This window comes from Triticum aestivum, chromosome 3B (genome assembly GCF_018294505.1).
Source record: "Triticum aestivum cultivar Chinese Spring chromosome 3B, IWGSC CS RefSeq v2.1, whole genome shotgun sequence".
Classification (NCBI taxonomy): Eukaryota; Viridiplantae; Streptophyta; class Magnoliopsida; order Poales; family Poaceae; genus Triticum; species Triticum aestivum.
In genome coordinates, this window is record NC_057801.1 from 426246628 (window position 1) to 426263867 (window position 17240).

Consider the following 17240-nt stretch of genomic DNA (forward strand, 5'->3'; position numbering starts at 1 on the left):
CTGGCCAGCCCATAGGCGGGGCCCGCTGGCAAGTTCATCCTCAACCTCCCACGTAGGCGCGTCGGGAGACAGAGGAGGCGTTCGATGTCGGCTGTCGGTGCTACAGGGCATCTCCGGCGATGCCCGCCCACCGACGTGCTCAAGAGAGAGTGGCGCATCCGACGAGGTACTCCACGGAGGTAGGGGTGGTCGGATGCGAGTGAACTATCGGCCGCGACGGGCGAGGTTGGCGGTGGAGTTGGGACCCGATGGAACGGCCACGAGAAGGAGAGAAAGGAGCGCGGGGAAGGCCTGCGGTGATGTTGGAAGTGCTCTAGCGGGATCTAGAGGAGAGGAGGAGGAGTGGTGGGCGCGAATTTAGGCAGAGGTCGACGGCAAGGCTTCGGCCATAGAGGTGGATGTAGGGCACGGGGAGAGGGTTGGCTTGGTCCAGGGGGTCGCTGGGAGGGAGAGAGGGCGAAGGGGATCCAGAGGGAGGCCTGTGGAGTCCTTATATATGGCGAGTCCATGGCTCACCGTGGACGCGGCCTGCGGGCGTCCGCTGAAACGGCCGTGGTGGCCACGGGAGGAGGCTAGGGGTGGTCTGCGGAGTTCGTGGGGGTGGTGGTGGGTACAAGGAAGGGAGAGAGAGAGAGCGGGGCGAGCTCCGGGTGAAGCCACGAGTTCACACGCGCATTAGCGGGCTCAGGCGGCTCTGGGCACGCGCCGCGGGGTGAGAGAGAAGGGGTGAAGCAGGGGGCCAGCACGGTGGCGTGTTGCAGACATCGAGGCACCTCGACTGGCGTGAGTTGGAGGCTCGAGGTGGTCGGGGAGCGCGGCGTCAACGGTCAGGTGCTCTGCCAGGCGCTCCAGAGCGTGACTTTGGCCGGCATCCACCGCTTTTCACGCGCACCCCTGCGTTCACTTATGTCTGGGAGCCATAGGGGGAGTAGACAAAGTGGAAATGGCATTGGATGCCCTGGGGAGCCACTAGGGGAGAGAAGGGGTTGAGAGAGAGTGGAATTGATGCTGTCTAGAGAGGAAAATTGGGTCCCTGCCCCCTTCATCATTGCCCCTCGGGCAGGGAAGCACACAAGAGGTAGAGGGGGACTAGGAGAGGTTGTGGGAAACATTTCAGCTCATGGAGACAAGTGGAAATGGCCAAAACATGGATTTTGGAATTCTGCCAGAAGGTGTTTGATGTTGGGTTGGGATAGCTACACTCATCTACTGTTTGTGACACTTGACAAGGTTGTTGATCATGATCATGTGACACTGTGGTACAATTTTCAACTCATTTGGAGAAACTTCCCAATGTAACTTTTCCAAACTCTAGAAATCAACAAAAATGGGTTTCCCAAGATTTAGTCATGCAAACCTATTCTCCTTGATGCACCACCTGGTGTAGTGTCATCATTTGGGGATTAGAGCATGTCCACAAATTTTGGGATCAAAAGGAGACGGTTGGCAATGAAGAATTGCTCAAATTCTGATCTGGACAGGAATGGTTTTGGCAAGCTCATATCAAGTTAACTTTTCTCCAACTTGTGCCACTTGGTCTAGATGAATTATTAGACCATTTTAGCATGTGTACCAAGTTTGAGAACATTTTTACACGTTTGGCAATGTAAAGTTGCTCAAACTAGAAAATGAACAGAAATGGTTTTGAAGGGTTTTGGTGGGGTTATCTTGTTCTCCAAGGCATGAGACTTGGCAAGGTCATCAAGTATGGCATTTTTGACTTGCTAAGATTTTCTTGGAATTTATAGAGAATATTTCCTTTATAAATATTTCAAAAGCTTGAAATATCCAAAAAGGGTATTTGAGGGTTTTGACCAATGTTCTGAACATGGCCATGTGTGGAAACTCATATATATGGACAATATATGTCCAATGAGCTTCCCTAAGTTTTCTCAAATGTTTTTGAAACATTAAAATAATTTTAACCTATTAAAGACCATTTTTGGCCTAAAGAAAAAACCTTTAAATAAAATAGAAAAAATAACTTTTAAAATAATATTTTTGTGGTTTTAGGGAGTCCTATATCTAATAGGATTCCAATATAATTTTTGAAAGAGTTTTCACATCCCAAATTAAGTACTTGTAGTTCAAGCCTTAACTCAGGGTTTTTTGGAAAACCTAATTTAGAAAATACTTTTTGGCCAAATTATTTTTGCAAGAAAAAAAACTATTCTGTCCTATACACATGGCATGATCATTGGGCAAGGTTTCAGATCAAGGGAAAGAATTATAAGAGTTGTAGGATTTATTTGTTTTTTAGAGCACTTGCAAACAACAAACAAAACCCAAATCAAAGCAAAGATTAAATCACCAGAAAAGTTTTTGTTGGATCATAATTTTATGCCTAAGTAATCCTAAATGTTGTGGCATGAAAATCATGGTGTGACACTATGTGTGTGATGATTTAGACGAACCACGTAGGTTATTTTTAAGGTTGCATGGCATTGTATGGTCTGGAGGATTTGCTACGAAGGACATGATTATGGACCTAGACATTTGAGGAGTGATCGATCACTGTCCGTAGACACGTTCGGGCTTGTGCACGGACGTGGGGCTGTTTTTTTTTTGCATGGTAAAATGTGTCTCATTTATATCATGAAGATCATAGTAAAAGCCACATAGACATGGAACTGACAAAACTGAAAAGACATCAGAACGCTGGCCTTTGCACAAAGGAACACAAGCCATGAAGGAAAATTACAATCAAGACCAAAGAATCCCCTGAGCTTGATACCAACGCCCGTCACCTGCCTCCGGCGCCACCACAACAGTCACCATGAAAAAATGGCGGATCAACTCTTCACCCGAGCTCGGCGTGTCTTCATCGCTGATATGCAGTTTTTTGGACCTCCAAGGTGGCCCGCCAAAGGTGAATCCATTACCGTTGAACGAATCAGACCAGGGCAACACCCCAGACATGTCATTGAACTTCAGATCTGGCACCCCCGCACGACTAAGATGTCGAGAAGGAAACCATACCCGCCAGTCACGAACCATAAAGCTAGCACACGATCCATCATCTTTCGAATGCAGCCGATGCAGACCACAATCTGCATTCACTCTTGTACTTCCTCCCAAGCTCCTCGCTGGCGCTGGAGCAAATGTCATTGCAGTGACACAACCCGAGGACAGAAGTCCACCATGAGGATGTCGCCGCCAGCACGACATCCTTGCTTGAACAGACTGGTTTCCACATCCATCCCACCCATAGGGCCGAACACCTCGTCGTGGAAGAATCTTAAGCTTATTTATTCAGCGCCGTCATCGCCGCCTCCGAAACCCAACCGATCAATGACCCAAAAATCCTAAGCCACTAGGCCTAAACCCTAAAGGTACACGATCCACACGCGTGGATCTGGCGACCCCCCCCCCTCACCACCGACCACAGAGGTCTCAGCGGAGGGGAGTCGCTGGAGGATGGCGGAGGAAGGACTCTCCTGACGGCTAGCGACTTTCTTCGTGGGGAAGAAAGAAAACCCTCGAGTCGAACATAGGGGGTCAAATTTGTAAAACGGATTTTCAGAACATGGGGCAGCAAAGCACTTTATTTTGAACCCCCAAAACAAGTGCTTAAAAGATTTGAATTTTTTTTTTTGATTTTTTTACATGAATACGCATGTATGTGGTCTAGGTACGTGTGAAATTTCATCCTAAAATATGCTGCATCGTACACTGCACAAAAAAGACAAAAAATGGCCGAAAATCGAAAAAAAAACTAGCCCCAAATTTGCATGTATTTTGTCGTTTTTGACTTTTTGTATCTTTCACATGCAAGGACGTATATTGGTGAATTTTGGGCTATACTGCACCGCTATACATGCATGTACAATTTTTTTTTTTGAATTTTTCAAGCTATACAAATTAGTTTTTTTGAACTTCAAAATAATGGGCACAAAGTGCCCGTGCTCAGCTGTCAATTTTCGGTCAAATTTGCCCAATCGGTTGCAGATGCTTTGACAGGAGAGTTAGGAAAACAATCCAACTGTTTCCTTGAATCCGGAAGCAGCGGTGGCAAGACGTATTTTACATTGTGGCCCACTAATCAGTGTCTCGTACTCCCCCTGGCCAGATCCAAGTGCCCACCGGACAAAACCACCACTTGCAGTCGTCTTCCCCACGCGCGCCCAGATCCAAGCCCTCCGCCATGGCTCCCACGGCGCCTTCGCCGGCGAAGTCCGCCTCCCCGTCCCAACCATCCGGGTACACCACTTCCTTCTCTGGCTCCCAAAATTGCTGGCCTCCCTAATCTTAACTAATCAATTGGGGCAATTTGAGAGCGTGCAGCAAGAGCGAGGTGTCGGATCTGAAGCAGCAGCTGCGGCAGCTGGCGGGGAGCCGTGCGCCAGACGCTGATGATCAGCGCCGGGATGTCTTCAAGCGGGTGATCTCTTGCATGACCGCAGGTATCGACGTGTCGGCGGCGTTCGGGGAGATGGTGCTCTGCTCCGCCACCTCCGACGTTGTGCTCAAGAAGATGTGCTACCTCTACGTCGGTGTCCATGCGCGCGCCCACCCGGACCTTGCCCTCCTCACCATCAACTTCCTCCAGCGCGACTGCCGCGACCAGGACCCAACCATCCGCGGCCTTGCGCTCCGCAGCCTCTGCTCCCTCCGCGTTCCAAACCTTGTCGAGTACCTTGTTACGCCGCTCACCACAGGGCTGAAGGACCCTAGTGCCTACGTTCGGATGGTCGCTGCTGTTGGTGCTGCAAAGCTGTATCACATATCTGCTACCACCTGCCTCGACGCTGACCTGCCTGCTGCGCTCAAGGCACTTATGCTCTCGGACCCTGATGCCCAGGTGAGCTTCCATGCTACGAACTGTTTTGATGAAATCGTTATTTTGTTTTCTGGCGACCATGTTATTCTACATGCTTGCAATGATAGAATAGCTATGCTGCCTAAAAAATCGCAGCATGCATTGTGTTCATTAAACCTGGAACTGGAAGTTAATCTCAACAGGAATTGAATTTTGTACTGCTGTTTTGCCAGTCTGTCTGTCCCCAATAATTAACTCTTGCTGACCGCGCCCTATAGGGTTGCATGGAACTGAGTTAAGCTGCAAGTTATGATTATGCTCTCACTGAGAAACGATTTGGTTTATATCTTGCTTGTTTGAGGTTGTGGCTAATTATGCCTTGTCGGTTTAAATATGTACTATCATGTGATGCATCAAGTAAATGTAAGTACTTTGCATCAGATGTCCATCACAAAGGAAATTCCAACCAGCTGATATAACCATGCTATCAACTTCAATATAAATATTTAGGAGTAATTGGTTATTATACCAACTTGTCAATCTCTCCAAAGGACTTTGTGACAGAAAGTATACATACAGAACCAGCTGTGGTAGCTTCTTGCAAATTCACAATCCCATTTGTTACGAAATTACAGGATTATAGTCTTATTAGGGAGCTTGCACCCTAGTGTTTTTAGTTCCAACATATTATATTATATCCAGCTGATCTGACACTGGATTAGATATTGTGATCTGGAGTTTGATTGAGATATATTTATTAGATACAAGTACAATTTGGGGGAACAGATGCTCTTGGTTTCTAACTAAAATCAATCTGTATATCTGCGAAAATATGATTGAAGATTTTGATTTGAGGATAAGAAAGAGGAGATAGATTCCTTATCCACCATTGTTGTGAGTTACCCTGCTTACTGCTTCTCCAATAGAGGTTGTGACGAAGCTTGATATGTCAGTGTTGGCGAATAGAATAAAATTGATGGATCCACCAGAAACTAGCGAGGACTCAACCACTCAAGTATGCCTTATAACCATAGTACTCCTTCCATTCCAATGAATAAGGCGTGCACGCATTTCAAAATCCAACTTTGACCATAAATTAGACCAATAATATATTTTTATGACTTAAAAATCATACCATTGAAAACTTCTTCGGATATGAATACAACGGTATAGTTTTTGTTACATATAACCCACATTTGGTTGGTCTAATTTATGGGCAAAGTTTAATTTTGGAATGTGCGCGCGCTTTATTCATTGAAATGGAGGGAGTATTCTCGACATTGTACTTTTCTTTTTGGAGCATCTAAACTCCATCCCCGACTTCTTCTAAAAACCGAGAAAAGGCTCACTTTCTCTCATCCCCAGTTCAAATATTTCTTGCTTGGCACCATGTCTCTTGTCTGTAAGGCATGGTTGAGCATGCATGCCTACATCATCGTCTTTTACAATATCATCATCTGTATCCATTGACCGGCCTCTATTTTTATCGATTGTTCTACAATACCACATCTGTTTCCAATGACCGGCCTCTATTTTTATTGATAATACCGCAGTCAGATTCCATTATTTGTGCCAGTCCCTTTGGCTAGTCTATGTGCGTATTGGCAACGATGAAGGATGATACCATGGCCCTTGTATGTATATATAAACATACTGAGTCAAATGGAAATGACTTCGAGTGCAAATCTTTGAGCATCTCTAGTAGACCCCCTATCCTATAATTGCAAAATGTATCCCTTAACCCAGAAAAAGCTATTTTGTAGGGGATTAAACCTTTCTTCATTTAAAAGATCCCCTAGAACTTGATCCCTCAAAAAATCTCTTTTACCAATTCATCCAACCGTTTTCATACTTATCACCACATATTAATTCAAAACTTGAGAATTCAAGTACACACAAATCAAATACATATCAAATTTAATGTTCTCAAACTTAACTATTCAAATTCAAACACACCATATTGTCCAAATGAACCAAGAATCCAAATAAACATGATAAGAGCACAAGAATCAAGTGCTATGAAGTCGCCAATGATGCTCAATAAGATCTTGAAGTTGGTTGTGAGCTTCTTAGTTCTCGATCCTTTGGTGTGCTTGGAGGAATGCTCCGATCCTGTTTTGGGTTATGTTCCGGCTCCACCTCGACACCATTGTAGAGATACCGAAAGTCCTCCAGGTCCTCTCTCTCATCCTCGATGATCATGTTGTGCAAGAGAATAGATGCTCTCATGATCTGGTACAGGAGGGTCCGAGGCTTCCAATACTCAGCAGGGCTACGGACAATCACAAAGGGTCTTTGAAGCACACCAAAAGATCCTTTCTAGCAAATTCTTGGCACGTTGCAAAGTGAGATATCTTGTTGCCTTTAGGATGGTGGACTGTCTTCACAAATGTGGCCCAAGGAGGATAGATATCACCGACAAGGTAGTATAGGTAGTATCCCACGTTGTACTCATGGCCATTGACAACATAGTTGCAAGATGGATCATCACCGGCAACAAGCCTTGCAAAATGAAGAGATTGCTATAGGACATTCAGATTGTTGTGAGAGCCAGCCAGCCAGGCTTCCCGAAGTATGTGTGCCAAATCCAGAGATCATGTGATGCAATTGCCTCAAGAATGATTGTTGGATCATGTCAATGCTCTGTGTAGTGACCTTACCATGCCACATGACAATTTTTACATGTCCAATGCATACAGTCAATGAATCCAAGATCCTTGGCCAACATCTCTCTTCATTTTCTGCCATGAGCCTCTCGGTATCTCCATCAGTGGGAGCCCTCAAGTACTCTGGTCAATAGATCTTGATCACAGCTTTGTAGACTCGTTTCACGCAGAACATGGTCATTGATAGAATCAGCCGGGAATCCATAAGCAAGGACTCACACTGCTGTCGTAATCTTTGACAATGGACTTGCACTTGATGTTCCCGCTGCATTCCTTCTCAGTATCTCCACAACTTTTGCAATGTACTTGAAGAGATCCCGGTGCATCTGGAATTGGTGCTGAAAATAGTAAGGTGGATATACTGCATTCGACGCGAAGTAATCCCTCACTAGACCATCATGACCAATGATCCTATCCCGAAGAAACATCCTTCAACCAATTTGAGAACCACGCCCGGTCTCCTAAAATCCTTCTCCATAGCGACAAACGACAACCGCCAACTTGAATTCATCATCTTCTTCCGACGATGAATCGTCGAAGATCATCTCCCACAATCTCTTCATCTACATATTGGAGAGTTACATGATCCATTTGAGACCTTTCTTTAATGAAAAACAGAAAAAGAACATTCGGTTTTGGTACTAGTTGGCACGAGGAGGAAGAGGAGGTTAGCCTTGATGGGCAGGTGGTACCTTAGAAGGATACCTTTCGATATTTGAGGTCAATGTTGCAGGAGGATGGTGATGTCGATGAAGATGTGAGCCATGGAATCAAAGCCGGATGGATGAAGTGGCGCCAAGCTTCTGGCATTCTCTATGACAAGAGGGTGCCGCAAAAGCTAAAAGGCAGGTTTTATAGGATGACTTCGACCCGTAATGTTGTATGGCGCTGAGTGTTGGCTGACTAAAAGGCGGCATGTTCAACAGTTAAGTGTAGCAGGGATGCATATGTTGAGATGGATGTGCGGCCACACAAGGAAGGATCAGGTCTGGAATAATGATATACGGGATCGAGTTGGGGTAGCACCGATTGAAGAGAAGCTTGTTCAACATCGTCTGAGATGGTTTGGGCATATTCAATGCAAGCCTCTAAAAGCTCCAATGCCTAGCGGATGACTAAAGCATGCTGAGAATGTCAAGAGAGGCCGGGGTAGACCAAACTTGCAATGGGAGGTGTCCGTAAAGAGAGATCTGGAGGACTGGGATATCACCAAAGAACTAGCCATGGACAAGGGTGTGTGGAAGTTAGCTATCATGTGTCAGAACCATGAGTTGGTTTTGAGATATTATGGGTTTCAGCTCTAGCCTATACCCCAACTTGTTTGGGACTAAAGGATTTGTTCTTGTTGTTGTAAAGGCAATTGGACAAACACCTTGTGGGCAAACGGGGTCGGAGAGATGGTGGCCGGCGACGGAACTTCGGCTAGGGATGAACGACGGCGGAGGACACCGGCGACGGTGCCTACCAGGCCGCAGAGGTTATTCCTGAGCGTGGAGGCGACGAACGCGGCCGGGATGTAGATGCAGCGCCCGCAATGGGCTACTTTGTCGGTTCCTGCGCCGTCGGCTAGCTAGGGCTTGTGCTTGAGCTTGCTACGCCATCTCCAAGGTCAGCCGGTTCGATTTCCGGCAAAAACGGACCTCGGCGTCGACCGGGTGGAGCTACATGGTGGTAGCCCCGTCGGCGGCGAAAATGCCGATTCTGGCGCCGGCGAGTGAGGAGAAGGCGCCGGAGAAGGTGACGGGCCTGCGGGCTGGTGGCATGGAACGGTTCTATCGACGGGGGCTCGACGGCGGTGGCGAGAGGTGGGGCGGCGCCGAGAGGAAGGTCGGGCGGCCGCCTAAATTTACTGAGAAGCTGTGTCTCCAGAGCAAAAACAGGATGGACGGCTGCGTTTTAAGAGATGCAAAGTTATATTTTTGGGGGATTATTGGTGGGATCTACTAGATAGGCCTTATTCCCTCAAACCAGAAAATTACCCCCCAAATATAACTATCTGGGGATCTGCTAGAGATGCTCTTACATCGACTAGTTATATGGCTTCAAGCCTGCTGCTAACTACTGGAATTGCCACACGTCTTGGGTCTTAGGAATACTGTTGGAAGTTAGTATTCATAAACTGTGGTGTTGAATGCACACAAAATTGGAAACTGTGGGTTTGAAAGTATTTTGCATCCAAATAGGACCCATTGTAATATTCTAGTCTGTGGTATTCAGTTGTAGTCTTATGGAAAGGGTTGGAAGGTCCTGTCTTAGGAAGGAAATTCTTACTTAAACTGACATGTTTCATTGGACAATTTGGGCCTTGGTTCAACTGACTAGTTTTTTAGTTGTTTATCTCTTGTAAATGCCATTTTTTGGGTAACCTGATTACATTGCCGAAATCTCCAGGTGGTTGCCAATTGCTTGCATTCACTGCTTGAGATATGGACCCTAGAAGCTGCCAATTCAGAGGCAGCAGGGAGGGAGATTGAGACACTATATAGCAAGCCAGTGGTGTTTTACTTGCTAAACAAGTGAGTTCCACCTTTGAAGATTTTGTTAGCAATACTTCCTATGTGCATTTACTCAAATTCTTTTATTTTGAATTGCAGAATCAAAGAATTCAGCGAGTGGGCACAGTGCCATGTTCTTGAGTTGGCGTCAAAGTTCATACCATCTGATAATAATGAAATATTTGACATAATGAACCTGCTTGAGGATAGACTTCAGCATGCAAATGGAGCTGTTGTTTTGGCAACAATCAAAGTGTTTCTCCACTTGACGATGTCAATGACCGATGTTCACCAGCAGGTGTACAGTGTTCTATATCTTATGTTCCTGGATATGCAGTCTTACTCTTGCAGCACAATTATTGGAAGTCTTAATTTTTATCCTATTTATATGCAATCAAATACACTGAATACCACTTCACATGACCAGTAAACATACATATATCTATTTTCTGGGAGTTCATGTGGTCTTCAAATTTCTTCATTCAGAGGGCACTTCAGCTATTTATTTTCCCATGCTTGTAGTTAGCTATGCGTACACCAATATACTGGATTTTCCTTTTTATGCCACTATTATAGACTTCTTAAGTGAAATGAGATCTTGATTGAGTATCTTCTAAATCATGTTTGCACCCTCCATTTTAGGTTTATGAACGCATAAAGGCACCTTTGCTTACTCTGGTAGGTGCTGGGAGTCCAGAACAATCATATTCAGTGCTATGTCATCTGCATCTTTTGGTGATGCGTGCTCCCATGTTATTTTCTTCCGACTACAAAAGTTTCTACTGCCAGTTTAGTGATCCTTCGTATGTGAAGAAGCTGAAACTTGAGATGTTGACTGCTATAGCAAATGAGAGCAACACCTATGAAATTGGTATACCAGATACCTGATGGTGTCATATATCTTGCAAAATATTTGATATATTTGTTAGTCCAGTTGCTTTCCCACCCGTAAAATGCTCATGCCATATTTTTCTTCCTGCTAGTAACCGAGCTGTGTGAATACGCTGGAAATGTTGATGTACCAATTGCAAGAGAGTCTATCAGAGCAGTTGGAAAAATAGCTCTGCAGCAATATGATGTGAATGCTATCGTTGACAGGCTTCTACAATTTCTTGAAATGGACAAGGATTATGTGACTGCTGAGACTCTTGTAAGTTCTATAATGCTAGCTATTGATCCTTACTGAGGGTAAAATCTTGTAGGATTACATTCAACTGTGCATCCTTTTGTGCCTGAATAAAAATTAAAATGCAGGTCTTGGTGAAAGATCTTTTGAGGAAATATCCTCAATGGAGCCATGATTGTATAGCTGTTGTTGGAAATATTAGTAGCCAAAATATTCAAGAGCCAAAAGGGAAAGCAGCTCTCATATGGATGTTGGGTGAATATTCTCAAGATATGCATGATGCTCCATATGTTCTTGAAAATCTTGTTGATAACTGGGACGAGGAGCAGTCTCCCGAGGTACTAATAACACTTTTCTTGTTTCGTGTTGTTCGTATTTCCTGCCAAATTAAGATGCATCAGTGGGTTTCAGTATGAATTTTTCTTTCTTAAAGTTCCGTATGAAATTTACATGGCTAGCTAAAGCAATCTTCGATGGCAGAATATGAGTTGTATTGACCTTGTCCTATATTTATGTTAAAAGTATATTCGCTTTGATCATATGCGCTCATGATGTTGTGTCCTGTAGTATCTAATGGTTTGCTGGTACCATACATGTTTAAGATAAAGGCTAAAGCATTAGATCAGTTAGAACTGGAAATGGTAATGATTGCAATCTTGGTTTATAAAGGCTGTAAAGTTGAATGTCCCATCAAGTTTTACTGTAATGAATAGTGTGGTTCATGAGTGAAACTCACATATTAGCGTGTCAACACTAAGACATTTCTCTTGCTGTCTTTTAGTTATCTTGAACTAAGTAGTTTATTTGGAATCACCATATAACTCTGTTCCGTTTTCAGACTGTTATATGCCATGGTCCACTGTCACGGCCCTAGCCAGTAGGTACTTAATGTTGAACTAAACATCATTCTTCCAGTGATATCTTATTTTCAGGTTCGTTTGCATCTTCTGACTGCGGTGATGAAATGTTTCTTTAAGAGACCACCCGAGACACAGAAGGCATTAGGGGCTACATTAGCTGCTGGTCTAGCTGATACACACCAGGTTTGGATTTTTTTATGATAGTTGTTGGATTATTCATATCATAACAAATGGTAAAAATGTTGTTTCTCTAGCTTAACTGCCACCTCATTGCAGGATGTTCATGACCGAGCACTTTTCTACTACAGGCTTTTACAATATGATCCAGCTGTAGCTGAACGTGTAGTAAACCCTCCCAAGCAAGCTGTCTCTGTATTTGCAGACACACAGAGCAGTGAAATCAAAGATCGGATATTTGATGAATTTAACAGCCTATCAGTTGTATATCAGAAGGTACATAACTTAATTTGACATCTGACGTGTAATTGCCATTAAAATTTCAAACACTGATAACTCCATTCACCGATACCTCTATCAAAATTTTGTTGTTACCATTCCAGGCACGTGCCAAATTTTGTGCATATTGTATGTTGCAACATTTAGTGCATCTTGGGGGTTATGTATGTTCAGAACATCTGACAACATTGTTTGCGGACTGCCTTTGTTGTCAGTGATGACTGATGAAGGTGCTGAAGATTATGTTTTGGCATTGCAAAGCTTGAGTGGCAAATAATGCAGTCGGGGCAACAGAAATTCATTTCCTTCTACCAATATTCATTAGCTCTCAGTGGAGGCATTTGAAAGCAGTAATTTGGTAATTAGTAATAAACTAACAGTTAGCTCATGGGTTTTGGTTGGTCATCGGCTATAATCACTTGCAGTGCCAAGCAAAACCAGTGTGGTCCCACATGCTTCAACCTTTTAAAGCAAGTAGTTCAGTTCATAGAAAGAACCACGCGGAACTCGGTCAATATTGCAAATTCATGCATCTCAGCATAGATTAGATTAAGCACTGTCCTATAAGCAAAGGCTTTGCTGGGTAGCAGTCTTCAACTGTAAAGCTAGTTAGGAACCTTAGTAACCAGTTTCTGAACTCCTGCTTCAGGCAAGTTGAGTTAATACATCTCAAAAGAGTCCATGCCATGTCACGTGTCAATCTTGTCTTTGTTGAGTTGCAAGAGATGTGCTTGTTCACATCTTTCTGTGATTAGAAATCCACTGGTTTTATGGCTAAGATGGGAACTTAATACCAGCATGATGTGCAATTGTTGTCATTGACTACTGCTGGATAAGATTGGAGCATAATTTGTAGCAAATCAGCTACTCAAATATAATCATCCGCATTTTTATTTTGGAAAATTTACATGAGAAGTATTGACATCTTTGATGGATTGCAGCCCTCTTACATGTTTACCGACAAGGAACATCGTGGAACATTCGAGTACTCAGAAGATCTTGCGAACTTAACTGTTGGGGCAGATGCTCCAGAAACCGTCATTTCTGCCCAAAGATACCAAGAAAACGATAATGATCTTCTGCTAAGTACTTCAGATAAAGAGGACAACGGTATAAGAAGCAGCAATGGTTCTTACACCTCTACATACAATGCTCCTTCCGATTTGCTAAGTTCGCAAACACCAGCTGAAACTGCACTAATAAATCCTAGTAGTTCGACATATTCAACACAAACAAACTTCAGTCTCGATGATCTTCTTGGACTTGGTGTTCCTGATGCCTCAGCACCTCCACCACCTCCTGCACTGGCCCTCAACTCAAAGCCTGTGCTAGATCCTGCGACTTTCCAGAAGAAATGGGGCCAACTGGCATTATCCTTTTCTCAGGTGTGTTGCTTTTAAGTTTTTGTCCCTGCTACATTTCATGATTATGGGCAGCGGCAGCATAGTCTTGTGTCTTTTTCTCATTGCCTGGTCAAGTTTCTTATGATTTTAGCAAGGTAATTGCGTGAAATCCTATGTGCTGCTGCTGTCTAATTTGTCCATGAGGCTCATCTCAGCTGTGTTTGAAATTAGCAGTTCTGATGTAGTGATGTTCTATGTTCCTCTCAATGGTTTCACTTGGTTTGAGATTATTATGATTTTACTTTGGTAGTATTGCACAAGAGGATTCTGTGTGATAATCTGCTTCTGTTTGTCGTTTTCCTGTATGGGTCCGCCCTTGAAATTCATCATCACATTGGTAAGTTTGAAATTGTAATTAACAAATATTCTTCTCTAATATGGTTTGTTCTGTTGTAGGAATGCTCTTTAAGTCTACAAGGAGCAGCTTCTTTGATGAATCCCCAATCGCTCATTCGTCATATGCAAAGCAACTACATTCAATGCATTGCTTCAGGCGGTCAGCCTCCAAACTACAAGTTCTACTTTTATGGTCAGAAAGCTGGGGCTGCTGCTTTCTACCTTGTAGAATGCATTGTTAACACAGCATCAGCGAAGGCCCAGCTCAAAATCAAGGCCGAGGATGGGACTACTGCTGAGGCATTTTCTACCTTGTTTCAATCAGTATTGTCTCAATTTGGGCATTCTTGATCGTGAGCATTTTCCTTCTCGGTGATGCACCTGCCTCCAGCTTTTCTGGCTCTGCACAATATCTCTGCAATCCACTACATTAAACTCCAAGCAAAGCCTTCCGCTACATCTTTTTATCAGAAGCTTGGAGCAGGTGAAATTTGCCGTTTGCCTCCCAGTGTCATGCAAGTACCATCAGACCATTAGATTCTGCAGGGAAAAGACACCAGAGTTGTTTTTTTGGGATTTTTTTTGGTGGGTGAAGTCACTAGCACTGTACATTACTATACATTTCATTCAGTCATCTGGTGATGCGGCTAATTTCTTCAGGGTTATGGTGGTTTAGATGGTGTGTAACCTTGTTACTGGACTGGACATGATATCACCTCTGTTGATGAGAATAGATGGACACCTGTAATTTGTTTGCAGGGTGCAATAAAGCAAGAGTATATTCGACTTGTATAAGTTGGAATTCGAAATACATGTACACAAACAGAAGTGTGATGATCACAGCAAGTTAAAGTTAAACGTCAACTTCTTAAGGACATAACAATAGTTCAGACAATTAATCTTTACATACAGTGATGTAGACAAATCATATCATAATTTGTAGTATGAAATTAGACACCATACAACGGCAAAACGTTGTCTGTCTAGTCCTCATCGCAAAAATTTCTGTGGCAATCGTTAAACACGGCTTACTATTTGTAAGTGCCTTAATATTAAGGACCCTTAGCTGGTGAATGTTCGCTTGGAGGGTGACAAATGATTTCACAGTTGCGAGGGGATGACAGCTTAACAACATTGCAGTTCCTTTACAAGAAGACAATTCTTTAGAACAACCTTATATATCAGGTATAAACTGTGTGTCCCAACAACAACACGACTAACTAATTAGCCATGGCCTCAATCAACTGGCATGCATTCTGGTGTTCCATAAATCCATCTAGGCTGTTTCACGACTAACTAATTAGCCATGGCCTCAATCAACTGGCATGCATTCTGGTGTTCCATAAATCCATCTAGGCTGCTGAAACAGCAAAGCTTCTGCTAGCATTGTGGACTGAATGAACGAGCAGTCAGGCACCAAGAGTACCAAAATTACGCAACACAGCAATAATGAGCAGTACTGCTTACTGTTAATCAATCAAAGCAATTAGTTCACTTAAAACATACACACGCATCAGGCAGAGAAATACAACTCAGACAACTAACACTGAAAGTTCAACATAGCACAATATATTAATAGCAGATCTGTAGCATCTCAGGTATCTAACAAGATCCGATCCAATCCAGGATCGATCCGACCACATAACATTATTAGACACAGATCAGATAAAAGATCACCACCCAGGGATCAAGAACTCAACCACCAGGATTCAATAAACAGCAAAAACATCTACTAGTAGTAACTAAAAGGAGATGGATCGATCCAGTCTAGGGCTCGCCGGGGATTGGATCAGACGGGGGTCAGAAGCTGGAGCAAGCTAGGTTTGGGCTCGTCTCCCTTAGTCATGCCGACGACGATGATGAGCGGGATGAAGCCCCAGTGCGCCACCACCTTCGCCGTCTTCATCGTCCACGTGCTCCACTCCTTGGCGAGCTGCACCGCCACCGCCGCGGTGGACTGCTCGTCCTCGGCCGCGGACGAGCCCCTCTTCGCACCCTTGCCCTTCGGCTTCGGCTTCAGCGACGGCCGCGACGCCATGGCGACTCCTCTTGATTCTTCGATTCGCTGGACGAAAACCCTAGAGATGTGGCCTTTGGGGATGCGTTGATCGTTTGATCTGGTGCGTTGTTTCCGGTTAATATTGGCTGCTTCCTGGGCCAGTCCTTCTCGTGTTTGGTTAGCAACTACAGTAGTATCTCTCTGGGAGACCTCTCAAGGGTCCTCAAATGCTATTGGGCTAGGCTTATCTTTGAATTGGGCCAAACTTTCCAAGTAACCAGGCGCTGAGCATTGTGGACATTCTATTTGAAGCTAACTGCACAGGGAACAGGTGCGAGCGAACGACATGGGCCGGCCCACTGCTGGTCGATTTTCTTTTCTGCTGGTCGATTTACCGTGCCACAGGATCCCGGTTTGGTTCCCGAGGCGGTTTTTACTGGTTTTGGCTTTTCAGATTTTCCTTTTTTAATTTCTGTTTCTATTTCTTTTCTTCTTTCTCCCTTTTCAAGTTTTATGTTTTTTTTCTGTTTCCTTTTCAATTCATGTCTTTTTCAATTTTTTTATTTTAGAAAAATTTGAATTCCGAATTTAAAAACTGTTCCTTTTTTCAATTTTGTTCACAAATTTAGAAAAAAATACGTTTTGAAAAAGGCTCAGGGTTAAAAAAAGTTCCCTTTTTCTGAAATTTGTTTACAAATTCAAAATATGTTCAGAGTTTTCCAAAAATATTCGTGGTTTCAAATTTTCTTGAATTCCAAAAAAGTTCTGGTTTTCAAAATTTGTTCACAGGTTAAAAAACGTTCCAGAATTTCAAAAAATGTTCAGGGGTTCCCAAATTTGTTTGGAATTTTGAAATTGTTCAAAATTTCAAGAAATGACCACTTTCTTGAAAATTTGCTCACGTTTATATAAAAACGAAATTTGAAATTTGTTCACGTTGTTAAATAAATGTTCGCATGATCAAAAAATTGTTCACCATTGGAAAAAAGTGTCCAGGATTCGGAAATTGTTAACAATTTCAAAAAAGTTATTTTTTAAAATACTGATTTCAAATTTGTTCTCATTGTTAAAAAAATGTTCAAACTTTGAAACATTACTTACCTTTCAAAAAATTGTTTATAATTTCCAAGATTTGTTTGA

The 17240-nt window shown here is 43.4% G+C and overlaps 2 protein-coding genes across 3 annotated transcripts; one reads left to right on the top strand and one right to left on the bottom strand.

Moving 5' to 3' along the window:
- Window positions 1-3997: 3997 nt before the first annotated feature.
- Window positions 3998-14893, top strand: LOC123070176 (beta-adaptin-like protein A). 2 transcript variants are annotated; one of them, XM_044493224.1, is made up of 11 exons: window positions 3998-4200; window positions 4285-4801; window positions 9817-9941; window positions 10020-10218; window positions 10563-10791; window positions 10904-11070; window positions 11175-11384; window positions 11979-12089; window positions 12183-12359; window positions 13304-13747; window positions 14162-14893. In XM_044493224.1, the coding sequence occupies exons 1-11, from the start codon at window positions 4145-4147 to the stop codon at window positions 14450-14452; spliced, it is 2526 nt and encodes an 841-aa protein (XP_044349159.1). In that variant the 5' UTR covers window positions 3998-4144; the 3' UTR covers window positions 14453-14893. The 2 variants fall into 2 exon arrangements, with proteins under 2 accessions (XP_044349159.1, XP_044349160.1); XM_044493225.1 differs by lacking the exons at window positions 11979-12089; window positions 12183-12359.
- A 755-nt stretch (window positions 14894-15648) lies between these two features.
- LOC123070177 (mitochondrial import receptor subunit TOM7-1) lies at window positions 15649-16244 on the bottom strand. The gene has a single exon (XM_044493226.1). It carries the CDS (start codon window positions 16137-16139, stop codon window positions 15891-15893), a length of 249 nt encoding a protein of 82 aa, XP_044349161.1. The 5' UTR covers window positions 16140-16244; the 3' UTR covers window positions 15649-15890.
- Window positions 16245-17240: the final 996 nt, after the last annotated feature.

What these genes read in the sequence shown, in the direction of transcription:
- LOC123070176 (XM_044493224.1), top strand. Translation starts at nt 4,145, where the DNA reads ATGGCTCCCACGGCGCCTTCGCCGGCGAAGTCCGCCTCCCCGTCCCAA. An exon ending in TCCCCGTCCCAACCATCCGG is followed by an intron (nt 4,201 to 4,284) that starts GTACACCACTTC and finishes GAGAGCGTGCAG; the next exon opens with CAAGAGCGAGGTGTCGGATC. An exon ending in TGGCATTATCCTTTTCTCAG is followed by an intron (nt 13,748 to 14,161) that starts GTGTGTTGCTTT and finishes GTTCTGTTGTAG; the next exon opens with GAATGCTCTTTAAGTCTACA.
- LOC123070177 (XM_044493226.1), bottom strand. Translation starts at nt 16,139, where the DNA reads ATGGCGTCGCGGCCGTCGCTGAAGCCGAAGCCGAAGGGCAAGGGTGCG.